Source organism: Lepidochelys kempii, chromosome 16 (assembly GCF_965140285.1).
Source record: "Lepidochelys kempii isolate rLepKem1 chromosome 16, rLepKem1.hap1, whole genome shotgun sequence".
Lineage (NCBI taxonomy): Eukaryota > Metazoa > Chordata > Testudines > Cheloniidae > Lepidochelys > Lepidochelys kempii.
The window spans coordinates 7395449-7422231 of record NC_136395.1 but is presented as its reverse complement, the minus strand read 5'-3'; the positions used below and the strand labels follow the sequence as shown (position 1 = coordinate 7422231).

The 26783-nt window shown below is 46.9% G+C and overlaps 1 protein-coding gene across 20 annotated transcripts in view; it reads right to left on the bottom strand.

Annotated features, from left to right (window-relative positions):
• The window catches only part of ZNF618 (zinc finger protein 618), a 325329-nt gene that overhangs the window by 14413 nt on the left and 284133 nt on the right, over positions 1-26783 (bottom strand). For 7 of the 20 annotated variants that reach the window (XM_073314151.2, XM_073314156.2, XM_073314148.2 and 4 more), the window contains 4 exons: positions 20281-20469; positions 16524-16607; positions 7641-7685; positions 300-377 (listed from right to left, as the gene is read on the bottom strand). In XM_073314151.2, coding sequence (XP_073170252.1) covers positions 300-377; positions 7641-7685; positions 16524-16607; positions 20281-20469 — 396 coding nt within the window. The remainder of the gene's footprint in view (positions 1-299; positions 378-7640; positions 7686-16523; positions 16608-20280; positions 20470-26783) is intronic. The other 13 variants (XM_073314152.2, XM_073314166.2, XM_073314153.2 and 10 more) reach the window with 8 other exon arrangements.

The following is a 26783-nucleotide window of genomic DNA, read 5'->3' as shown; positions in this document are numbered from 1 at the left end:
GAAAAACTTTTTCACTAGGAGGGTGGTGAAACACTGGAATACGTTACCTAGGGAGGTGGTAGAATCTCCTTCCTTAGAAGTTTTTAAGGTCAGGCTTGACAAAGCCCTGGCTGGGATGATTTAGTTGGGGATTGGTCCTGCTTTGAGCAGGGGGTTGGACTAGATGACCAACCCTGATATTCTATGATTCTATGAAGCTCTATGGACACACAACTGGGTCAGTGTGAGGAATCAGTGCAGAATTTAATTCTCTGCTTTATCTGAAGTCTTTAAAAATAAATCAGAAGTGCCTGGCTTACCTGCATGGGACTGCATGTGCTCCAGCAGATTGTTATAAAACTGAAACTGGATTCCACAAGCTCCACAGGTGTAAGGTTCTGTATGGGAGAGATCAGTTCAGAAGAGTCATATGTAGTGTGTGGAGAAATAGCACACATGCACATTTCATAATGGAACTCTATTGTGCCTTACAGCCATTAGTCAGAAGACCTACTCACTTTACAGTGATTATGCATGTGAATAAGGGTTTGCAGAACTGAGCCTACAGTTAGGTAATAGGCCCTGATTCAGTATAGCACTTAAGCATGTGAATACTTCCTGAATTATGGTCTTAGGCTCTAAATCTGCATACTTATGCCTGTGCTTAACTTTACTCATGTGAGAAGTCCCCTAGGAGTCAGCAGCACTACTACTAAGCACATGCAGAAATGTCTGCAAGATTGGGGCTTTAGCACGGATACAAATTTAGAAAGTACACTTCCAGAACTCATCGCTTCTGGAGACTTGGTCTCTTTTTAGTTCCTTTCTAGTCTTTTTTGTCTTTAACTGAATTTAATTTTAGACGCAGTTCCGTCATTTCCAGCCTCTGCCTCCTTTCCTGAGCAAGACTAGGCCAGAGGGAGAGGCAGTGCTCTGAGGAGGCTGGAGGCAGGAGGTCTGAGCTTGGCACCCCCAGCAGGGCATCAGGCTGTGACAAATCCTGCTCCCCAGATGCTGGCACTAGTAGAAGTGTGGTGTGGGCAAGCAGCTTTCTGGCCACCAGCCAAGATCAGACCAGGGTGGGCTGGTTGCCCTAGAAAGTGGGCACAGCAGCACTGAGCTGCTAGGGTGCACAGGGGTGCAGGAAAGCACACACAGCTGCGCCAGGGGCCTGAGCAGAGCGGCACAGCTAATCTGCCAGTCAGAGGAGAGGGATGGAAAGGCTGTTAAAACTCTGTCTGTAGTCAGTAGGAATGTGTGTACAGAACTCACACTCGGACCACTAATGAGCTGAATGCTATCATATTTCCAATCTGACAAGGAGAAGTAAATTGAAAACTTAATTTTTCACTGAGCTGACATACAAGTATATTTTCCGTTGCTTAGTTTTAATAATAGTATTAGTCATTGTGTATTGATCACAAGATGTGCTATCAAGACACCACGTACAGCAATGCTGTCACCGAAGGAGTCAGTGTTGCAATTTAATTCTTCTATATCTTCATATATGCCAGCACATCTGCACCATTAGTCTGTGGTGTTACACTTCACAACAGTAGTTTGGATACAGAATCTATACTCTGCATATAAATGACTCTTATGGACTCTCTCGGGCATAAACAGAGTAATACTCAGTGCTAAAATATACTATAGATGTTTATCTTCACTTGTAGGGAAAAATATGGTATTACATTCTATTACTGAGAAATGCCATTGCAAATCGCATATGCACAAAGGAATTAGTAAGCATCTCAAAAGGTCCAGAACACTCACTTTCCAGGCATAACTAACTTGGCTACAGCCCTGCAGTCATCCCTCTCAGAGAGTGAAGAACAGAAATTAGAACAGAGCTGCATACAGTGGGAGAGGGAAAACCCACAAGGCCCCCTGCACAGAAACCTAGGAAGCTGAGGCATCGGAAAACAACTGTAGGGATTAAAGACACTTCAGCAACCCTCCTGCAGAAACAACAGACAGAATCTGTATGAGCATCTGTCCCATTGAAAAGAGGGGAATACTGAGGCTAAGCTCAGAACCTCATTTAACTTGACATCATTCCTACATTTACTTTATGCTACCGCCTCATTTTCATTCTGGTGCGGAAGCTTGGAAATACTATAACGAAATCAAAATGGTTGTTAGGGGAAAGCAGGAAGCTTTGGCAGCTGAACACAATACATTTAGGGGTTTTGGCACTTGAGGTGGAGTGGGAAGCTCAGACAGACATACACACTGGATAAATGATCAGCAGCGGAATAGTTAACATCAGCAAACTAATGTTGTAAACTATCACTAGGTTTCAGAGTCAACATGATTACCATGAATGGGGCAATTCACAACGCTCAGAGTCTGTTTCAGGCTGCTGACAGACTCAGGAAGACAGCACTGCATTAATTTCTATTTGGTTCATACTTTGAATATTTTCTTCTTTAAAAAGTACTATACAATTTAAAAAGTTGAAATTCTGCTGCTCAATTCTGTATCAAGGGGTAAATTCTGTGGCAAGTTCTGCAGAATCATGGACTATACAGAGTCTTGAACATAAACGCTCAAAAAACCCATCCCTCCCCTCTACCCCAAACTCAGAGATACAGGACATCTTTCTGGGAAGTACAGCAAAATAAAAGAGCATAGATCAATGACACTAAATCCAGTACCCTAAAGCTGTGTGTTTCTCTTCTTGCTTATTTCCTTCTTCCATTTCTTTATCCTCTTCATCTCTCCTTCCAAACTCATCTCATCCACTGGACTCCACACCTATTTTCTTTTTTTCCCTGTCATTTCTCTTTCTAAATTCTTGAATTTTCTATTTTTAAAAAGCATCTTCTTTCTCCTTGTTATCCTTACCCCTTGTCTACCCATTTCTCCTGAACGCTGTTGTTCCCTTCTCTGTTCCTTTGCTAGTCTCGCTCCATTCCCCACCCTTCATGCTGTCCTTTGGATTCCAAGTGCTCTCCAGCTCTCTCCTCGCCTCCCCATCACAGGAGATTGGGCCATTCCCAGCGGGGATGGTGAAACACCCCCTGGGTATCATTCTTGACTCCTCTCCTGTTGATCTCCTCCCAGACATCTCCAAAGTCTTTCCTTTCTGCCCTGCTACAGAAGTGCCATGCCATGGACTCTTGCCTAGACTAGTGAAACCTCTCTGACCTACCTGGCACTTACCTTACACCCCTCCAGACTACCTAAAATGCCCCTGTCATGGTCACAGCACTAGGTGAACCTCTTGTTCCCTCCTCTCTGTCCCCCTTTGTGCCTTTACCTCTCCTGGGCTGGAATTCTGTGATTCTCCCACTCCTAGACCAGGCCCTGGGCTACAATACCCTGTATAGCAACTGTTCTGTTCCCAGCAGATCTGTTTAAGTCAGAGTGCCTAGGCACGCGCAATCCCTTCTGGAGTCTGAGAGCAGTGTGGTACAGTGATCAGACAGCCTTCTGAAACCAGAGGGTTCCTTATTTTGCACTTGGAACAAAGCAATTAGAAAAGAAGGATTTGAAAACAGTCAACAGTCTGCACGTTTCTATCCTGCCTATAGGCGTACCGTCCGCTTCTTCAGACATGCCTACTTGGTCCCCGCATCTCAGTTTTGTTCCCCTAAATAATACACCCCTCTCGAGGGTGCTCTTTTTTAAACTTGCCACAGCTCTTGCGATCTCCTGTGTTCTCGAGCCTTATGCGAAGAGGTGGGTTATCCTGAGTCATTCTTTTCCCTACTCTTTGTTTTTCTCGGTAGCCCCCTATTAAACTATACCAGTGTATTCATCCAGTCATAACCAGGTCAGAATACAGTACTCAGAAGTTATTACAGAGCAGCTCCAAATCCATCACATATCATAGAATCATAGAATATCAGGGTTGGAAGGGACCCCAGAAGGTCATCTAGTCCAACCCCCTGCTCGAAGCAGGACCAATTCCCAGTTAAATCATCCCAGCCATGGCTTTGTCAAGCCTGACCTTAAAAACCTCTAAGGAAGGTTTTTATCTCCCTGCATCGAAGCTGAATGGCGCCAGCATCTGCTATCACCCCCCTTTGACCAAACTGGATGGGTACACATGGGAAGATTTCACATGCCCTCACATGCCCCCATTACCTCAGAACTTCTGGGTTGAAGCTGGGACCTGACCCTACCACTTTCTCCTCCGACTGTCTGCTGGGGTGTCAGGCAGGCAGTGAGCCCTCATTCCCTACAGTGCCAGTCACCATGGCTTTACCCTACGGTTTCTAGGCAGCACCCCTGTGACCAAGACAGGTCTGGCCCACCGCAAAGCTGGTGTTAACCAAGCAGCAACTCCTGGGCTCTGGTTCCCCATTGTCAGGTGGGGCAGGGACACAGGGCCCCCCAGCTCAGGCATGCCTTCTCATAGGTAATGGGCTATGTGGGTATGAGGAAACCATTTCCCTTTTGAGGGACAATCCTTCGTTCACTCTCCAGAGACCAGTTCCTCGCTCTACCCCATCTCCAAGATGGTTGAGCGTCAGGCTCTACTGTGGAGACACCCCAGTTTCCATGACAAGGGGTGGCAGTGGACTTGCTTTCCTAGCCATTCCAACTGGCCTCAGAGTCCTTGCACCGGAGCCAGCTTGGTTCACACACTGTGTGGGGAATAGGGCAGATTTCCCCCTGCCCCCCACAACCCAAGCGCATTTGCATTCTCACAGACACCTGGGAGGGGTTCTAAGCTTCCAATCTCTGTTCCCTGGCTGGTGCAGGAGGGGGAAGAGCCCCTCCATTCTCCCAACTACTTAATTTCCATTTACAAAGGCAGCCTGCAGCTCCTGTGAGTGAGCTGAGCAGTTTGTCTCCATCTGCCCCTGAGCTTGACCATGTAGCCGAGCTGAACTGTGGCTTAAACGTGCATCGTACGCTCCAGAGGAGTTGGCTGTGTAACTCCCTCCCTCCTGAGCTTGAGTCACACAGTTAACTCCACAGGTTTGAGATGCAGGATGCCCCTCTAGGGCCATGCTCCTCCTGAGTGGATGTGTGAAGCAGCCATTTTCTTGGTCGACACACCGGGACCCTCCAGAGCTAAAAAGCAAGAACAGCTACAGCACCAGCTAATGGACCACAGTTCTGTAGCTGGTGTCTGTGAACACTCAGATCCTCTGTGGATCAGCACAGATGGGACTTGTCACCTACACTAACTATACTAGTGGGTTACAGACTGGGCAATTCCAGGCCATATGACCCAGTCTGTTATGGACATGGCATCGCTTCTTCCCACTCACCCTGGGGCCCCGTTCAGCTGCCCTGTCCCTTGCTGCAGTAAGTCCTCTCCCCTGAGTGGGTTTACCTGATCCCCATATCTGGGGAACACCCACTCTGGGGTCCCATGTATGGGCCATTTCCCCTTGTGTTTCCTCTGATAACTAGACCTGATACCCACATACTCATCAGCCAGTTGCCTGAGGCATGGCGGTCTGTTGGCTACTTATCCACTAACCACATCTTAAGGAAATGTGAACACAAATCATGACACTGGTCCAAACCCCAAGCTTTGCTCCATTTGCCTAGGTAAACTCCCAGCTGCGTCACCACCTCCATATAAATCAACCCCTTAATCAACCCCCTTAAAATCTTTTCGTATCAGCCTCTGGAGTCAGTTCAGATTTAAATTGTTCATAATCCTCAGTTTGTCTCATCCATTTGGCTGCGGGTCTCTATGGCTCTCTCCCAGCCTGCGAAGGGATTAGAAAATACAGCCAATCTGCAGGGGGTGGATCACAAGCCTTAGCAAAGCAGTGAGATAGGCATCAACCTTCTCCCCCACCCCGCCTTAAACTGGGGGGAAACAATTTAGCATCTTTGCTTCCTGTGGAATCAAAATCAGCTCTCACTGCTCTGACTTACAGAATCCTCCCCCTGCTTTGCTTCTCCATACACCTCTAATCCCCAGCTCACTTTCATGGGTCCAGCTCTACCCTGTCTACCTGTCTACCAATCATTCCTCCTCTCTTGCTATTCCTCCACCTGTGCCATGCTCTCATCAACCCCACTCACCTTCATGCTCCCTTTGGTTCCTTCAAATACTGCCTCTCACATTGCCCCTTAGGCCTGCAATGACCTCGCTGGCCCTGTTACTCGTGCAAACTTCCTCTCCTTCAAATCACTCATGTCCCCACTCCTATGCTACTTACTCATTCAGAATAAAATAAGGATGAGCTTGAGAGATCAGTTCACCAGACCACACCATCTCTCAGTGCACTGCCCTTCTCTCTCCAGCCTTACGGCCGGAATTTACATTGGCAACTCGCTACAAGACCTGCCTCAGCTGATGGCCAGGAAGCAGCCTGCATTAGTCCTAAAATGATCCTCAGTGCTCATCTTCCACACGTGTGAATGGGAGTGAGCGAGAGAGTGAAACAGAAAGAATGTCCTGTGGCTCTTAGGGAAATGTTACCACAACAAATGTCCAGCCCTAGCAAGCTGCTTGCACATTCAAATATATCTCACCTGCTTAAAGCTTTTAAAATGAAAATTAGTTTTTGCCTATAGACTCTCCAAAATTAGAGAGGCTTTGTAGGTCCCAAAGACAGGCTCAGCTAAATAGTAGCCCAGTTGCTTGCTATGAAATTGGATCTGCTACTCTACATAATCCCGACCATATATGGATTATGGATCGCCATAGGACAACACAATCCTGTCAAGCGTCGACCCTCTATTTCGTTCCTTCTCTGGTTGCAGAGTTCAGGTCAAGTGGAGACAATGAGACAAACTGTGTAAAAATGCCAGGTCTTTCTTTTTACTTATCTGCAACTGAACCACAGCATTCCAGACAAGCAGAGAAACCAAGCAGGCTGCCCCTCCTTATCAACTAATGCCTTAAAATTCGAGCATGCTTAATCAAGCACAGGCTGAAATCTAAGGAAAAGACTGTGTGTGTGCACATGGGGTGCAGGAATGACTAATGTACCTTAATCATGCATGTGGATGAAATGCTGCTGAGTATACGGCTTCACCATGCCTAAGAGTGAAGGTTAAAAACTGAGCAACCCAAATCCTAGTACATTAAATACTGACTCATTACCAAAGAGTCAGCCAGTGGCACAATGCCCATTCTTACCTCACTAATAGTTCGAAGTGCTGAGCCATTAAGAGACATTTTCCGGTATAAGAAAAGGAGTAGTTGTGGCACCTTAGAGACTAACCCATTTATTTGAGCGGTTTCCACGGCATGCATCCGATGAAGTGAGCTGTAGCTCACGAAAGCTCATGCTCAAATAAATGGGTTAGTCTCTAAGGTGCCACAAGTACTCCTTTTCTTTTTGCGAATACAGACTAACACGGCTGTTACTCTGAAACCTGTCATTTTCCGGTATAAACATGTAACTCAGAAATGGGTTCATTTTTAAACTTCAAGCCTTGGTCTATTAGAACATGTGTTTTTGCCATGTTTAATAAAACCTGACACTCAAAGGTTGGAAGTGATCCAAAATGACAGCAGCCACACACAGCACTGACTGTCCCCTCAGAACCCTGGGTTCGTTTCTATCTCATGTAAACCCTTAAGAGCCACAGACAGAAGTGATGCTTTTGATATTTTGGCACACAGACCAGTAATAAAAAACAGTTATTCACGAAAAATGCTAACAGGACAGGACAACCACCAAGGCTGGGTGGAGACACCCCCTAGGTGCACCACAAACATCCATCACACTTACTTTGTAAAAGCGGGAAAGGATTTGAAATCAGGGGACTTGCAGTTTCTGCAAAAAAGAGAGAGATTTAAACATTGAGACTGGCAGAGACCTTGCTGCATCCTCTTCAGTTCATTTATCCTTACTCCTACACCATACCTCCAGAGTCAGCTGTTTCAGGGCATGGCTCTCCATTTATAGGAAATTATTACATGTACAGGACTGTATTTTGTCTCAGCAAGCTTCCCTGGACTGAGGATCTGGTTCTTTCGAAGTCTGAGGAATTCCTATTTTAAAATGTTCACTTTTTTTTTAAGACACAGCATAATGCTAGCTATACAGTAATGGGGCTAGACAACAGTGGTCGGTGCCAGTAGAAGAAAACCTGGGGTCCCTTACAAGTCCTTTTCACTGGGAGTCCCTGGCTGCAAACCCCAAGATTCAGTGCGCATCTTCCTCCAACTCTTTCTCCAAACTCTTATGCCTCTCGGGCTCAGGGAAGCGGGAGCAGAGTTAAGTTACACTCAGAGGAAGCACTTGGGTAGGTAACAAGTCTTGTATCCAAAACTAGTGTATGTTCGTGGGGGGCTCATGGGAATACTGGGTGGAAGTTCCCTGTACCATGGGGCATCCTGCATGCTTCCCCCTTCCCTCAAGACCCGACTGTGATAAAAAGGAGCAGACATCCCGAACTCCCAGCTGGCTTTCAGTCGACCTAAAGCAGCTTGTACTCCACATCCATGAGCAATGGACATTTCAAGCTACCCCTGGCAGCCTGCGACAGCTGCAGGCTTGGCAATACCGCCACTGGTGGGGAACCTCTGCGTGTTGAGTCTCTGTGAGGGAGAAGAACCCATTACAGCGTTAATTCAGCCATCCAAAGCCTTTGGGAACTGGCCTTTGTCCCACATTCAGAAAACTGTAAATCGCTGCATCAGTGCATGATGCTCTCAGGGGTGCAATCCCTGAGGGGTGCAGCCTTGGGGAGCCAGAGGTGAGTAACGGGGCCATTCTTGCCAAACCTCACTGGCCAAGCACGGCAGATTTCCTGCTAAATATTTTAACATGCTAAAGACATGCCCTGCCAAAGAGGGCTTTAATCTGCAGTGGGCCAAGGTCAGCTGACAATGGCTAGATGGATGGATTGGTAGCACTCTGGGGAGGGTCTGGATGGATGCAGTATACTGGGCAGCGTACGGTACAGAGTACTGCTGACTGTTTAAAGCATTTCTATTACTTGATGATGCACAAAGGCTGTCCATTGCAGTCAATGGAGAAGACTCTCCACTGGCTTCTAGGCTGGTCCTACTGAGCCTTTGAGAAGGACAGACATTACGCGCACACTGTAAGTACACACACCCAGACAGAAACCGCTACATTTTAAAAAATCCTGTAACTGTACGACAGCAAGATTGAATTTGTAGTAACTCCACCTCCCTGAACCCCTCCCCCCCCTTCCCTCTCCAGCCCCATCCCAAGTGCCCTGCTTGGCTCTCCCAGTCCTGCACCCTCCTACTGACTGGAAGCTGACTGCCCACTCACTGGCTTCAGCCACTTCCTGCATGCTGCTGCTGCCTGAATGTGACTCCCCACACTGCTGCCGGCTGCCCCAGCCCAGAGAAGTGAGAACACAGGAGGGATGTGGGAGAGCTTCTGGGGCACCCATAGGGGCCTGGGAAATGACAGTCCACCCATCTAGACCCTTGTCATGCCTCTCCTTTGGGAAACCCTGCCTAATGGTCAGTAAGGCTTTTGTAGGTCAAAATGAAAACTTTGCACTCCACCCAGCAGCTAATCTGGCCCAGGAGGGTAGCAGAGCCAAAGGAGTTAAATCCAACATCATTCCATGTGGCCTCACCCTGCCATGCTCCCAGGGCCAAACTCAAATCCGAGCTCCATTGCTTTCCAACCATTCCTTCCCACACCATAGACGCATGGTATCGCCTCTGTATATACGTGCTGGATCTTGCAGAAAACGCTGTCTGCAACATCACTATGAGCCACTCTTTAGACACGCCTCCCTTTTCATGGATTCACTGAGTGTAAGGTCACAAAGGACAATTAGATCCTCTAGTCTGACCCCTGTATAACACAAGCCTTTAAATTTCACCCGGTTATCCCTGTATTGAGCCAATAACTTGGGTCTGACTAACGCGCCTTCCAGAAAGGCATCTGGTCTCGAAGACAGGAAGAGAGGGAGAAGCCACCACGTCCCTTGGGAGTGTGTTCCAATGACTAAACACCCTCACTGTTTACACACTCATCTGGTGTAGTCTTTGCAATGCTCCTGAGTCTCAGCATCACACCTCCACCATGTCATCCCCACAAGGCGCAGCCATTCCCAGCACAGCCTACGACATGGGAAGGCTGAACAGTCAGAGCATCCATCCACTCTGGGTCCCCTGTAGCTTGGTCATGCTGAGAGCAGCCCCAAAGCACCCAGCTGTTTCTGTTCCCCTGGAAAATCAGACAGCTGCTGATACTGCCATGCTGGGGCCTCCACCCTGGCTGGACTTTGGGGTAGGGGATCTTTGGGGCCAGGACCAAGTACAGAGCTTTCGTTTCCTCTACAGAAGTGGCACAGCGTACATACATCCTGGACTGCTTCCTGCCCACCTGCGCTGCTGGGTGATGGTGTTATTATTGGTATTATGGAGGAGCCTACCGGCCCCAAACAAGATCAAGGCAGCATTCGATTGGGCACTTCCCCCAGGAGCTTGTCTAACTAGACAACACAGACAAAGGATGGGAAAAGAAACAGGAGAGCCAAAGAGGGGAAAATGACATGTCCAAGGTCACACAACAGGTCAGTGGTGGGCCTGGGAACCTAGGTCTCCTGAGTCCAGGTCCAGTGCCCTACCCACTGGGCCATGCTGCCCCCCTGTGGAGTGTGTGTCTGTGCTATCAAACACATGGTAAATGCCTGTGTGATTGTCTGACTGTCACTCTCTTTCTCCCTCTCTTCTCCTCACAGGCCCAAATGACCTGACACAGCTGACAGCTCTAGTTAGAGGAGGTTGATCATAAACAATTTTTGCGCCCCTGAGAATTCACAGAAGGAAGGTTTGAAATGAATGAACAACACACACCCGGCTCCTTCTCAGGCATGGCCTAGCCCTGCTCCCAGCTGGCCTGTAAATGATTAACGGTGAGTGAATCCCAACAAGCCAATTCCTTTCTCACTACACAGGCAGTTTGATTCCTTTCTGCACCTCTCTCATCTCAGATGATGAAAGCCAGCAAGATCCAGGTCATTTCCAGATTCTCCGCGCAGGCTGTTTGGGCTGCAGAGGAAAGAGTTTTGCTGTTTCCACTGGACAATATTTGAAAAGTACCATGGAACATTTCAGTCACTCTCAGGATGCAAAAGCTGGTTTCAACAAAAATCAAAATGTTGGGCTAGTTTTAAGCTGACAGCCTCAAGTCCCCCGAAAGATTTGTACACTACAAACAGAGAATAGCGTGCTGCCTTAGCCTGCAAAGCTCAATTCCTGACACACCATTCGCACTGCCCCCATGTAACACCCTGACTCTTCCTCACCTCCAAGGGCACATCACTGGGCACCACTTCTCTCCCTCCCTCCAGCAGCCTTTGCCTGGCAGCTGGGATTGTGCCTTTAAATTTTCAGTGCCACTTGGAAAAGCTGCAAGTGGAGCTCTAACGAGAGAAGGTGCCAGTTACCTCTCAAGAGCTTTGTATCAGCGGCTCACGTGACATGCACAGCACACTAATGACACTGTCGCTTGTCCCGAATTTCTCACACCACACTTATGGAAAGAAGGAACGGAAGGAAGGTAAGAGACAGCACAATACACACTAACTGCTAACAAACCAGATCTTCACAGAGCTCTTCACCTACAGCTAGGCATCCAGATGGCACCAGAGCATTGTCTGACATTCGCAGTCACTAATGCAATTCTGCACAGCTGACAGTCCCACTTGCAGGTGCGCCTTTGTCACCATGAATGAGACTATGTGTTTGGACTCATTCCTAGGAGTATAAAGGAATGAAAGAAAAAGGTGGCTGGATGGAAGAGCCAAAGAGGAGGGCAGAATGGGAAACAGCACAAAAGGAAGCAATGAGTGGAGATCAGAGAAAAAGAATGAAACTGGGAGAGACGAAAGAGATAGAGAGAGAATACAAAGAAGGGGGGAGGGAGTGAAACAAGAAAGACACGGTCGCAAGGTGACACTTCATTGCTTTCACTCCATGGCCTGAATGACAGCCTGTGGTCCAGAGTTCACCACAGATGGTGTTTATGGTGCAGTAGTTGGCTTCTGAAATTCACACACTGCTGGGATTTTTTGCTCTCTTGACTGAGGAGCATCCTCTCTTTTCTTCTCCACCTAAGGCACCTACACACTGAAAGCTGGCCCTGAAAGGCTCACTGGTGTCATTCAGTTCTCATCGTCCAAGCACTGGTTTGGGCTAGCTCACTGACACTCTCCCTGCAGCCCGCCAGACATAAGCTACTAAAATAAAACAAACACAGCAGCAATGCTTGTCATGATGAAAAGAGATAAGCAAACCACAGAAAACTCAAGTTTAAGCCCAGAGAAAAGATTTTTGTGAAGGGCTTTCTTTGTTCATTTTATGTGTTCCTGATGTTGCAATGCAGACACAAGCTGACTCAACAGAACCATGAGAGTGGTCTGATTTGTTTCAAGGGGCTGGAAGAGAGGTAATAATGCATCAGTATTTAAAGCACTTTCAACAGTACAGACTTTCCTAATGCTACTAAGAACAGTCTTCCCTTTTTTCATGTTTTGTGTTTCTTTTGCATTCTCTGCTACACTGATTTCTGTTCTCCACATTAATTTTCCCTCTTGATATCAACTAATGGCCATTATCTTTGAAAACTCGTGGTAACTGGGGGAGGTCCCGGGCGATTGCAAAAAGGTAAATATAGCACCCATCTTTTAAAAAGCCTCACTTCAGTCCCCGGAAAAATCACGGAGCCGCTCCTCAAGGAATCCATTTTGAACCACTTGGAGGAGAGGAAGGTGATCAGGAACAGTCAACATGGATTCACCAGGGCAAGTCATGCCTGACCAACCTGACTGCCTTCTATGATGAAAGAACTGGCTCTGTGGATATGGGGAAAGTGGTGGACATGATATACCTTGACTTTAGCCAAGCTTTTGATACGGTCTCCCACAGTATTCTTGCCAGCAAGTTAAAAAAGTATGGATTGGATGAATGGACTATAAGGTGGACAGAAAGCTGGCTAGATTGTCAGGCACAACAGGTAGTGATCAATGGCTCCATGTCTAGTTGGCAGCCGGTATCAAGCGGAGTGCCCCAGGGGTCAGTTTTGTTCAACATTTTCATTAATGATCTGGATGATGGGACGGACTGCACCCTCAGCAAGTTCGCAGATGACACTAACCTGAGGGGAGAGGTTGATATGCTGGAGGGTGGGGATAGGGTCCAGAGTCACCTAGACAAGTTGGAGGATTGGGCTAAAAGAAATCTGATGAGGTTCAACAAGGACAAGTGCAGAGTCCTACACTTAGGATGGAAGAATCCCACGCACCGCTTCAGGCTGGGGACCGACTGATTAAGTGGTAGTTCTGCAGAAAAGGACCTGGGGATTACAGTGGACAAGAAGTTGGATATGGGTCAACAGTGTGCCCTTGTTGCCAATAAGGCGAACGGCATATTGGGCTGTATTAGAAGGAGCACTGACAGCAGATCGAGGGAAGTGAATATTCCCCTCTATTCGGCACTGGTGAGGCCACACCTGGAGTATTGTGCCCAGTTTTGGCCCCCCACTACAGAAAGGATGTGGACAAATTGGAGAGAGTCCAGCGAAGGGCAACGAAAATGATTAGGGGGCTGGGGCACATGACTTATGAGGAGAGGCTGAGGGAACTGGGGTTACTTAGTCTCCAGAAGAGAAGAGTGAAGGGGGATTTGATAGCAGCCTTCAACTACCTGAAGGGTGGTTCCAAAGAGGATGGGGCTAGTTTGTTCTCAGTGGTGGCAGATGACAGGACAAGGAGCAATGGTCTCAAGTTGCAGTGGGGGAGGTCTAGATTGGATATTAGGAAAAACTATTTCACTAGGAGGATGGTGAAGCACTGGAATGAGTTACCTAGGGAGGTGGTGGAATCTCCACCCTTAGAGGTTTTAAGGCCCGGCTTGACAAAGCCCTGGCTGGGATGATTTAGTTGGTGTTGGTCCTGTTTTGAGCAGGGGGTTGGACTAGATGACCTCCTGAGGTCTCTTCCAACCCTAATCTTTGATGATTCTAAACCAAAAGAACAGGTTTGTATCCTGGGAGCTTTACAACACGACTCTCCTACAGCTGGCCACAAGGTGTTCAGAGTTCTACCTGAAAAGTGACTATAAAACAGACATGCCAAACCCATGAAAAAAACACAGAAATTGGGCTTGTTTTTGGATCAATTGGCTTGTGAGTTTCTTGTTGGCTAGTTTTTGGCTTGTAGCTTGTTTGGCTTGTAGCTAGTTGCTTCTTTTTTTTGATTGGCTCCCAACAAGCAGGGGCAAGGAAAGGGAGAGTCGGGGTGCACAGCGGGCCCACCACAGTCCCAGACAGCACGCTGGGGGGATCTAGTCACATAGAGTGTTGGGGTTCTTTGGGATTGGCTTGTTTTGGCCTTGTTTTGAAATGGGATTAGCTTGATTTTTGTCTTATTGTGAAAGTTGGGGAGCTAATTTACTGTGTGAAAGTTGAGAACTGTGCTATAAAGCAGGCATGAGAGGGCTGCAAGCTGATCTAATGCTGCACATCAAATATGCTCATTTTACAAATAATTTTTTTTTCTAACTGCCAGCACTGCAGCCCTCCCACCCAATCTGAGAGCCCTTTTCTTGTGTATTCACCAACATTAAAAGTTTCTGCAGCCCACATGCTCTCAGTGACAACTGTCTACAGATTAAGCTCCCTGTGCACACCTGTCAGTGAGTTTGTGCAGGTATAACTCATTGGTCTTTAATTGACCTTTGAAAACAGTTCTGTTGATGATGCACAGGAAGGAAGATAATTCAGCTCCTGCTCCCATAGCTGAGCTGGCTCTGCAGGGCTCACAAGAATAACAAAGTAATACACACTGGTTGGGGGTGCCTAGAGGAGCTAGGCACCGAAATCCTATTGGCTTTCAAAGGTGCGCACCTAACTGGAGTAAACCTGTTTGAAGCCCCAGCTACATATGTTTGTGCTAAAGGCAGGAGATCTGACTCAGGGAGTAGATCTGTCAGGTAGGAAGGGGCCACATCAGAGAACTGCTGCATGTCATGCCAATGATTCCAGCACTTTATATGAACAGAAGGACTTTACTGTCATTTCTAGCTACCCGGCTTTGCTGGTCAAGGAGATGTGAAGAGGGGCCAGGACTCTGCCACTCTCTTAGCACCCACGGGAGCTGCTGCCCAGCTGTTGGAGGAGGACTAGAGAGCACAAGGGCCTGACACACAGAGACAAGTTCAGACTCCTTTGTTTGTCTGTCCCAGAATAAAGTGGTCATTGTGGTGAATACCTCAGTTTGTTCAGGTTCACGTAGTATTATACCCAGTATGTCAGTAACAACTAGCTCTCTCTTCAGTTCACTACAGCCCTTTGCATAGGAGTGCGTGGGATTTCCCACATCATTCCATTCCCTTTTCATACTCTGGTCCAGAGAGCTGTACCAGCTGCTTCAGGGGAAGTTAAACCCCTGTGATGGATAATTTTGCAACATGCCCAAAGAGGAAGTTTCTCCTTACTCCTGGCAGGTAGTAGTTGGCTTATCCCCGAAGCAGGAGGGTTTCTGTCCTTTAGCTGTTCAATTCTAGTTAGTGTAACTGCGAAGGATGTTTCTATTATTATGAAACAGCATGGCAGATTCTCAGATCTGGCACAACATGTAGGGCTCTTCTGTTTGGCTATCACGCTGTCAGGTTATTGAACCTTACATAGAGATGCTGAGATATTTATGATGAGTCTCTCCAGGTATGTACCTTTAGCTCCAATCTCAGAAAATAAGAGGAGTGGAATACCATTCTGAGGGAAACAGGGTAGGAGATAAAGAAGTTCCTGCAGGAAAAGCTCTACAAACAGTCAAACTAGGGGTGATTGTCTAGGCTGAGGGTTATGCTTTGTTGCTGCTGTTTTAAGTTACTAACAGAAGGAAGTCCCAGGAAGAGGATACAATTGAGTCCTCCCAAGTATGTATATAATTTGGTCAGAGGAAGGTGGGATAGCGACATGCTCCCCCATTCGTCAGTTGATGTGATATATCTGAGCCAGTGGGACTACTTATAATGAGCTCTGAGACAGCCTCAAGGTACAACAAAGTTAACACATTCAGTATCACTGTGATGTGTAATGTGCACAGTGCCATTATATTTATAATCCTCTGAAACCTCCAAATAGAGCTGCTCTGTGAAAAATGGCTTGGCTTCACCGAGACTTGACTTGTATACCCACAAACAACTAGGCCTACTTTACCTCAGGCTCCCCACAGCAACATTATTCAGATCCCCTGTGTCTGGATCTTTGTCTCCAATTTTAAAGGCATTTGAGTCATAGACCCACTTATCACAATTCAAACAGGCCGTAGGATGGCACAAACCTTGGGGTGATGCTGAGGAAAACACTGAGTTTTCATGGTTTGTGTGTATAAAAACATCTTCTGTATTTTCCACAGTATGCATCTGATGAAGTGAGCTGTAGCTCATGAAAGCTTATGCTCTAATAAATTGGTTAGTCTCTAAGGTGCCACAAGTCCTCCTTTTCTTTTTGCGAATACAGACTAACACGGCTGTTACTCTGAAACTGAGTAATTGAATACTTTACAGACTGAGCCTGGTAAATAGATAATTACTTTGATCACAAGTTAATTCAACTTCTGCCCTGCCCTGGAGATCGTAAATACCAGCAGGAGGGAGTGAGCACACTTACCACTAGAGTTTTGGGAGCTGCTGTTTGTTTCTTCAAAGTTGTTTTGCACTTTGCCTTCCACTCTCCTACTGAATGCGCTTTCTGCTGGGTGGAGAACAAAGGGTGATGGTGAGTGATCAGTACTGGATCCAGGATTGTTCAGAAGGGGGGCAGATGTCATGCTCCTGTGCCATGTAATCTCAGACCTTGAACAGAGCAGAAAGGTCTAATCCTCCATCTCTGAGGCAAAGGGCCAGATTCACTGAAGGGGTAACACACAGATATTTTTCACATTGCCTTCTGGCAGAGGAGGCCTGGATGGAACTCCTGGGGAGCCTGTGAACACCATTCCTGACTGGCAAAAAAGGGATTGTAGTAGAGTGATGTGAGGCATTCGCTTTTATCTTTCCCCTCCCAAGGGAATAAGCAGCTCTCACAGCCTATGGTACAGGTGACCAGGCCTGGGGATGAATGGAGGCCCTCACCATGGCAGTATAGAGAATCCACCATTAAGCCACTATGACTGCTCTCTTTTTGCATTGTAATGAATAACTGGCATTCCCTTCTTAAGATTCTCCCCAAACAATCTGCACAGCAATCTCCCCAGTGGAGGGCTAAAGGATTATTTGGAAGCCCACCAATAATGATTCATGAGACCACCTTAGGGGGTAACTAGAAACAATGGAAGGTGTTCCTTCCCTCTGTACCCATAAAGTGAGCACATTCATTCCACGGTGATACCACCCCCCATGGACCCAGGCTCTGATTCCCTGCAATGCCCTGCCAGCTGGCAGTGGCATTCCTAGCCATTCATCTACTCTGGACATGTAAGCAAAAGTTCTAGTGGCAATCCCCAAAGGAACTCAACACATATAATAGGAGAGAACTAGCTCTAAAAGCATGTGACAATATCCTGCAGCAACAGCCATGAACCCTGCACTACTTGCAGTGTCCTGGAGCCTTAACGTACAGCAGAACCTTGCTAATTCACACATCCCATAACTTGCAGTCTCCGAGCACAGATTTAACAGTGAGGTCTCATCTCATGCATACGTCTTTGCTTTTATAATAGTGTAGCAGTAAATACACTGCCCTAGATATTAAGGATCAATCATAAGTGTTTAAAACTAAACTACACTTGCCAAATCAATGAGCACAGTCACTGCCTGAATGCATTATTCTTGCTTTTTATTGCGTTTGTTTATGTCCTAACGCAGAGAATTTGCAGCTCTCAACGGGTCTGTTTTCAGTGTGAACTAATGAGGCTCTGCTGTATTTTCTTCAGGGGATGGAATGGATTTTGTGGGAAAAGAATTTGTGGGGTGAAGTGAGGAAAGAGACCTGAAATTCAGGGGTGACAGGGTCAGAAATTCCCTTTAATACTGATACTAGATCCTTGGAAAGTTGAGGCATCAGAATTAACCCCTGAGATTTTCATAAACAGACTCTAGCTAGCAGAAGCCTCATCACTTTCTTTTGCTGAACTGTGGCTGTGGCAAAGGACCTTCTCTTTGATTCCAGCCACACCTGGATTGCATGTGGCTGCTGGTCCATGAATATGGGCCAGTCACTTCCCACTGGGGCCACGCGGCTATTGACTGGCTATGCTGTTACAATGTTGAATTGGTGTTAAGCCCCTGATGCTCTCAATCCGCTCTGCTCCCAAATTTTTAAAATAAAGGAGAGCAGGACAATGTTGTTTTCTAACTAATTCAGTAGTTAAGTAATTATTACTAGGACTAGTTGTTAAACTCCAATAATCAATAGATAAGTTGTAGGAATTCCAGGGATTTGTCAGGTGGCACAGTGGGACGAAGAGACTGTATAATACAGTGGGGTAACCTTTACCTGTAGAGACCCAAGTTCAAATCCTGGCTTATGTCACAAGTGAAAATGAGCTGGAGGCCTCTGGAGATGTATGAAAAAAATATAGTTCCAGTGGTTTGGGATTTTTTTCTCTCTCTTTCTCTCAATCTTTTTTTTGTTTTGCCAGACTGAGAAGAGAAACAAGCTGGTCCAATATTTCTCCTTGGACTCTTTGGGTTTTTCCCACTTTAGCAAAGGGCAGTTTTCCCCACAAGTGAGATCTGCTTCTTCATAGTGAAACCTTTGTATCCAAAGCAAAAAGTCAACCAAATCTTAAACCCGGAGACAACATCAGGAAACTACACAGGTCACATGGGTTGGTGTCTGTGGAAAACCCCACCCTTCTGGAGGCTCTGCAAGGATCATAGAGGGTTTCCACCAACCTCTGGGTCCCACCTTGACCCATTTGGGAAGGTCTTTGACTAACTGGGGCATTAGAAAGGTGTTGCTTCAGGAGATAGTCTGCCTGGACTGAGTTTTCGGCCAATGTACTTGTGCTAGGGGCCACTAAAATTCTCTTAGGACAAGACACTGGCTGGAAATACACCATACATCATTTCACTGAAGCAACCAAATGGACAAGGTAAACCCTGGGTTTTAAATTATTTTCTCCAGGCTCAATTTGCAAGGCTCAGGCTTCATGTAATGTCTCCCAACAAAAAGGGAGAGAAAGGCTTGTCCTGTTTACCCAGTTCATTGACACGTTTTTTGAAGAGAAAAGGGAAAAATCCCTTTCCAAAAAATATCTCCCAGTTTTTGCCCTGATGAGTCTGGCCTCTGACCATTAAGGCCCCTAATTAGGCTCCTTTTGCTTTTGTGACTGGACAAAGTTGTCACAAGTTTAGATAAAGAACAAAAAGTCTCCTCCACTCAGACTCCTAAACTAGATGAAACGGACAGACCTCAGTTAGTAACAAAATCAATGAAACTAATAGGGACTGCAGTAACAGTAAGGAATGTCAGGACCCATAAGCAACTGTTGTTGTCAGAAGACAGGTCACTCCTTGCAATTTTGAGTTAGGAGCAGACGTGTGTGTCACCTAACAAAAATAACCTAAGCATTGTTCTTGTTTAAAATGCTGGAAAGCAAAGGTCGCTCTCAACACAGCACATCCTAGGCATCTGCCTATGCCAGACATTTCAGGGATGATTTAAACAGACATCTGCCTGACCCAGATATAAGAGGCTGCTTAACTAGCCATACTCCACTACTATGATGCAGATGGCCAGTTATCCAGACACCTTCCAATTCCAGAGATTTAAGAGACTGCTTCACTATCATATGGAAATGTGAACCCTACATCTCAGACCTTTTTTGAAAATTCTAATCACGATGTTTCTTCTTTCCCATCTTATTTAGAACAGTGGGGCAGGAAAGAAGGGGACATATATTCAAACTGGATTCTTCTTACGTGTCTGCAACGTAACTGCACTGCTAATCTTGCTGCTGGAGCCCATCTCATCACTCCTTGGTTCCCGTGGTGAATGAAGTACGGTTAGAACGTGTCTATGGCTTCCCACTCAACTAATGGCAAGCCCGGAAAGCAAAATCTTGAGGCTAAAAAAACCTGACGACCCACTAAGCAAACCTCACTCAGGAAGCCCTCCTCAGTTTGTGACACCAGGATTTGAACCAGGGTCTTTTCAGTGCTTTGTCGTTAATTTGATCCTTTTTAATAAGGTTCAATTTAAATGATAAATCTGTCACAATTGGGGATGGGAGGAGCTGGGCGATTGCTGATTTTAATAATCATTTGTATAGTGCCATCATCTTAGCTCCTTCCTGTGATTGCTTCTCTGGGACAGCCTTGATGGCAATGGATTTTGAGTCCAGTGAAGGGCAAAAAGCAACCCAGGGCAGGAGTGGGCACTAAGCAGTTAAGAAAGTTGATGGTGTAAAGGCAATTGGTACCTGTCGTGGCCTTGCTTCCTGGGGATCCAGAATTTGGAGCGCGGAACATCTGGGATTGGGATGCCGGTGGGATACCGGACGGGGAGCGGTGCAGGAGGGTGGAACATCGGATTATGGAAGCCGGTGTTTTTTTGCCGGATTGGCTCGCCTGTGTCTTCACTGCCACGAAGAGTGGAGATCGAGAGAACTCTGGATATGAAGACTCAGAACTAGTGCCAGGATAGTCAGTCAGCTCCCAGAATCTGTGCCATCTGGGAGGATAGCTTTCCAATAGTCATGCTCATGATTCCCTTATAAGGGGACCTGCAGCAATTGTGGATCCACTGAATCCCATACAACATAAATGGATTTCCCCACTCACCCAAAGGGACAGATTCTTCAAGCTTATTGGTTTTACTGTATACCTTTAGCTGCTGCTCGACCAATCCAAAACGGCCAGGAATCCCACTACTTCTCCTCCCGCACTGCCAGACACACCCAGGACATCCAGAGGTTCTATTTGTTTGAACAGGGACACGCTGTGAACAGGGATGGGGTGTAGCTGCACATTTATGCTTCACCTCTGAGTTAAACAGTTTCTGAGTAAAGCTGGCTTCTAATTTGCTTCTTTGATCACAAAATCTGGAGGAATTTACATTCTTGCTCCCTGAGCCTTAAATGTCTCCAAGATTTTGGAGATCTGTGTCCGTCTCATTTTTCCCTCCAATTGGCTGACTTTTTTTTTTTTTTTTTTTTTTTTTATTAAAGGTACGGGAGTGGGGAGGGAGGTGAGCCATGAGTCAGATTTTCCATTCTATGAGTCAGGAGGGGTCCTTTGGATGCCGTCTCATGTCAAAGGAGCTCATGAGATGTAGCAGAGTTCTGTGCATTACTGGGGCTATCTTCTCAGAGTGTTACCTGACGTACGGGGAACCACTTTGGTGTCTGCAGTGAGTGGGGAGAATCACCAGTAATTCTTAATGCCAAAAGCCTGTGGCAATCCTTTGGCACAGGAGTCCCTGTCCAAGTGGTTCCCCTGTACGTTACCTGACGTACGGGGAACCACTTTGGTGTCTGCAGTGAGTGGGGAGAATCACCAGTAATTCTTAATGCCAAAAGCCTGTGGCAATCCTTTGGCACAGGAGTCCCTGTCCAGACCCAAAAGTTTTTTTAAAATATTGAAGGATGGGGCAACCCAGTATTCGCCCCAATTTCTCAGCAACTCTTTTCAGTTGAGGTTTGGACGTGGCTCCTGGAGCCAAACACCACTGTGCCAAGCATCAGCCAGAGAGGGTCATTAAATAAGAAGGTTCTCTTCCTGCCCCTCAACCAGAGCTCGTTATTACTTTCCATTTGCCAAGAGTATGTGCATTGCCTCAAGACTGTAGGGCTGATGCCAACAACTATGTAACAGGATTACTGCTTAGGGAGCACAGCCTCCCGGCTGGGGTGTCTCTACAGGCTCCCTGCTTTCCTCACCTCAGGGCTCTTTAAGAACTTCCAAAGGCTTTCTCTGGTTAGCAATACCCCTGCCTTGGACTAATTTAATACCAGAGCCAGTTTACAACATCGTAGAGTCCCAAACCAAAGTCCATTCCAACAACACAAAAGAAAAGTCCATACTGAGCTTGGGCATTTTCTTCTACTCCCAAGACTCTTCTTCTCTCCCCTTCTGATTTCTCAGCCTCTCCCTAACTGTGGCTCTGATGTCCAGTCCCAAATGCAGTCAGGGTTTCCTGTCCCCTGCTCATTGGGCTTTACCATCCAAACTCTGTGGTGACATGGCCCTGCAGGACTCCCAGAGCACAGCTGAAACTCCCTAAGCTTCCCCCTTTTACTGCAGCCACCTTCTGCTCTTTAGAGGGAACTGCCTGATTTCCTTCAGCAGAGCGTATCCCATAATCAGGGCCAGCCTAGCACTAGGCTCTGCAGACTGGACAAATCACCCTATTACAAGCTGCTTTCTACATCTCAACAGCTTAAAGCCAAAACAATTCTCCAAGGTAAGGGACTCCTCATCTGCGAGCTAACATTAGAAAAGCAGAGTGAGGAGAAACTCCCCCCAAACCAGTGACTCCATCTGGACCTGGGATATAGGCTCATTTGCACAGACCTGAGCTGGTGGATGCTACAGACCCCATACGGAGCTGCCCTCTCCCTTCACTAATTTACTCTTTGCCAGCATCTGAAAGTTATAAACAAGGACGCACCTCACACAAAGCACCCTGTGCATGAATACCTCAAACCCATGGTCTTGGTTTGCACAAATCCAGGGGGGCATTTCTCTTGAAGGTGAACTGGCTTCTGCGGAGGAGTTCACTGGTGGCTCTACTGCAGCTTAGGCACCGACAATTCTGCTCTGCTTGGGCTATGGCCAGCTGAGTAGGTGGGGACTCGATGTTGCTTTCCAGGCTTCATTTCAATCCCCAGGGATAATCCTGCCTGCAGCTGCTCTGGAAGTGGCAGTAGGGATGGTTTCCTGCCTATGTCTCACCAAGAAGGGGTGGGTGAGGGTCTGCGGCCTGCGATGTGCAGGAGGTCAGACTAGATGATCATGATGGTCCCTTCTGGGTTTAGGGTCTATGAGCATCCCCAGGGGCTGTTCCTGTCAACCATTGCTTTGTTCCCAATCTCTACCAAGGGAAAGCAATGGAAACCTGCCAAACGTTCAGTGTCAGGAACATGCAGGGCCATCCCAGGCCCCCCTGCAGTCCAGGGACTGCCCTCTTTGTGAAACCTGAATGGTGACGCTTGGGCAATCTGACAACTCCAAAGCAGATTTTCCTTCCCTCTATTGACGCTGGCCAGTGTAAATGGATATGATGTCTCAGAGTGAGGGTTGGGCTTACTTTACTCCCCTTCCCCACAAGCTGCTCAGAGGTGGTGCTTCAGATTCAGCCAATGAGGACCAGGGCAGCCAGAACCCTACAGGACAGGTTACAGCCTGTCAGGGTCACAGGGCAGTATTTCCAGTGCCCTGAAGGGTGCTTCAAATTTGCGACAAAAGGATCATTTTAGTCTTAGAGACACCAAATTGCAAATTCTCTCTGAAGTCCAAATCTAAGCAATAATTCCCGATGAATATATGCAGATAGGATTCTGTGGATCCTTTGCACATCTCCTGAACAGTCACAGAACTGGAATCCATGGAACTCACTGCCACAAGATGTCATGGAGGCCAAGATTCAAAGACAGATTGGACATTTATATGGATAACAAGACAATTGAGTTATAATAGTCAATGCTAACAAATTGAGTGCTGGAAGGCCTAAGATAATCTCTAAATATTAGAGACCAGGGTCAAACCTAATGTGGGGGGCAGGTTATCCCATAATTGCCCACTGTGGGATTTCTTGCACCTTCCTCTTACGCATCTGGTGCTGGCCACAGTCAGAGCCAGGAGATTGGGCTAGACAGACCATGTGCTGGATCCAGTCTGGCAATTCCTATGTTCCACTATAGCAGAGTTACCTTGTACAGAGGGACCTTGACATGAACTTCAAGTTCTACACCTGCCAGATGGTGGCAGTAAAAGACACAGCCAGGTGGCCATTTTAACAGTCTGCTGAACCTATTTAGTGTCAAATGAAATAAAAAGATGCGGGGGGTGGGGGGTGGCTTTCTAACTACTTTAGTCCACTCCAGATAAGACTACACACATTTCCACATGAAGTTTCTGAAGAAAGGCTGGAGAGGTGATTGACTGATTGAGCTGGAACCTCACCATCACCTCCGGACGGAATCTGGGATGCCTCTGCAAAACTATCTTAACTTTGAAGAATGTGGTAGAAGGCAATCGCTTCCAAGGGCTTGGAACTTGATACACCAAGCTGACGTCACTGCCGCTGGGAAAGTGACCATCCACTTAAAAAAATCTGAGCTTATAGCTATCAAGTTTTCTATCTACCAGGAAAAAGCCCCTAGTCTCCTCTGGAACATCATGTCTGGTGCCAGGGCAGTGAAAGACCAGGTGATGGGGTCTCACCCAGTACTGCTCACTGAGATGGAAGAAGCACAAACAGAGGTGTATACAATCTCATGAGAACTAGACCCTTGCCCTCTTAGCTGGTATGAGCCTGTGGGCAGGAACTAGGCCCACTATTGACAGGGATTGTTAATGCCTCCCTTTTGAAGGGCACAATGGCCACGGCCTTAAACAAACAGTCAGTGGTATCCCTGATACTTTCATGTCTGGCTTTCATCATGGGAGTGATGGATGCCGATGATCATGCAGGTTTTATTAGACCCTACCACTCTGCACCAGTAACTATGAAGTTTGCTACCACATCTGTAGTGCTCTGGTTCCTCCCTCGCGAGATTCCACAGCCTGCATTTAGTAAGCTAAGAAATTGGAGGCTTTTTCGTTTGATCAGAATCCCAGCTGTGCTGGCTCCATCTACACTGTAAACCATAGTGTTAAGGGACCCAATCACAACATAGCCATCCCCTACCATGGATAAAACACAGGTCCATCTTGTACCGTAGGTGGGACCTTATGCATGTTTTCAACGTGTCCCTAAATCTTCCTCAGCCATGAACAGCCATGCAGCAGTGACTAGGGAAATGTTTAAAAACCCACTTACAATCCTGGAGAGAGCCATGTTCCCTGGTCTGAACTGAACTGTACATGGGTCCCTCCAACACAGGTTTTTATATAGCATAGATGGACCTTTCGGTGACACAGGAACATGTATTTTTAAAAAGTGACCTCCCCCTAAACTCTAATAGGATGAAATCATGCCCTCCTCCCCAAGCCGTGTATCTTACTGAGGCACTTGGCATTAAGAACTCCTGGCGATCATCCCCACTCACTGCAACTCTCCCTCCTGCTCGGGAACGCGTCTCCAATCTGCACAGAAATCAATGATAGCTCACGGGTTGTATGGACCCACAATCACACTGAAAGCTGCTGCAGACCCCTCAGGATGGAAGCCCTCATCTCATCCTCCTTTTGGTCTCATTTTCAAATAGCATCAGAGAAGAAAAAGAGATAAACTTCAGCAGGGAAGCTGAACTCAAGCAAAGAGACACAGAAAATCTGAGAGTTATGGCTGGAGCTTTCCTTGCCTAGCCCCACTCTGGCTAGTCTTGCAGGATTGGTGAGATGACTCACTATTTGCAGACCCCAATGCCACAGGCCAGGATAAAGACAAACTCGCCTTAAACTCTCCAGGTTGCCAGTGGATTGATAAGTGTCTCTCACTGCACCAAAACTGAAGTGTTCAAGGTTACCTCACGGGACTTTGGAGAGTGAGGAGCTTATGAAGCCATGCAAGGCAAGGGAGAACCCCACCAGCTGGCCTGTTTTAGTAACCAACCCATCTCTCTGAATAATCACTCGGGCCAGTGGTTTGTCACAGTAAATTATCTGACAAATCTGGGCATGGAAAAACAGGATGAGGAAAATCAAGAATGCATAGTTAAAAAAAAACCTCTTAAAGTTGCAGGTGACGTTATTTTAAAGTGTATTTTAAAACTAATTAAAACCATTTACACGAAATAGTTTGAAACCATTTACACAGCCATTCTCCCACCCAACAAGAGGTGAGGAGCAGGGGAAGTTACCTCTCTGCCTGCACTGCTTCCCTGCCTTCGCCTGGACCAAGGCAGCAGCAGAAGCCACGCTGCCAAGGGTGCTTCTCACACCAACTTTGGAAACGCGGTGCCTCTTCCTCCAAACATCAGAGATCACTATGGATCCCTGGCCTCTCCCATGATACAACTATAGCCCTAATTATGAGAGCACCTGAGCCCTCAGCCTCCCTGCAGCCTAGGTTTTAACTCAGCAGCTCTCCTGGCTCTCAGTGAAATGGGTTAAACTCCACCTTCTCTCTCCCCACAAATTCTCCCCCACAGAATGTCCTAAGATTCTATTGACCCAACTGCAGCCTTCTTACTTGTCTTGTGAATTTCTATCATATGCTGGACTGAAAATCCAAAATGTTCTGCATAGACAGGAAGGGGAAGATTTCTGGTGGGTCATCCAGCAGCTGCCATCAGAACCCAGGGGTTTTTTCATACTTTTCATATAGATACCTCCATGAGAAGTATAAACTTGTCTTTCTCCACCCCGTGGGTTGTCTGGGCTATAACCAGCAGCTGTTTTATGTTATTACCAGGAAGAATGTAGAGATCACCTTTATACTGGCACATCCTGGGAAGGTGAAAGTCTATTCTAGGTGAACATAGATTCCATGCTAAATCCACAGCACAATGTTCCTTATTTGAACAAGTACTGAGCTTCCTTGGTTACTGTGTAGAGCATCTGACTAGGGATCCCAGAGCCTTGGTTAATCGAGGATTTATCTATGCTGTAAGACTGACCTAGTGCTGACAATCACCAGTGATGGGTCTCCTCTGATGCCATCTTCACCTGTAGTTAAGACCATTTCCTACTCCAGCTGAGGGGTGTAGGGAGATCAATTACCGAGGACATCTGTGAACAGTGGGCCAGTTTCCTAGTGTAGATGGGGCCTTAGAACATTAATTCTGTGAAAGCGGGTGAAAGAGATGACTTGTGCTTC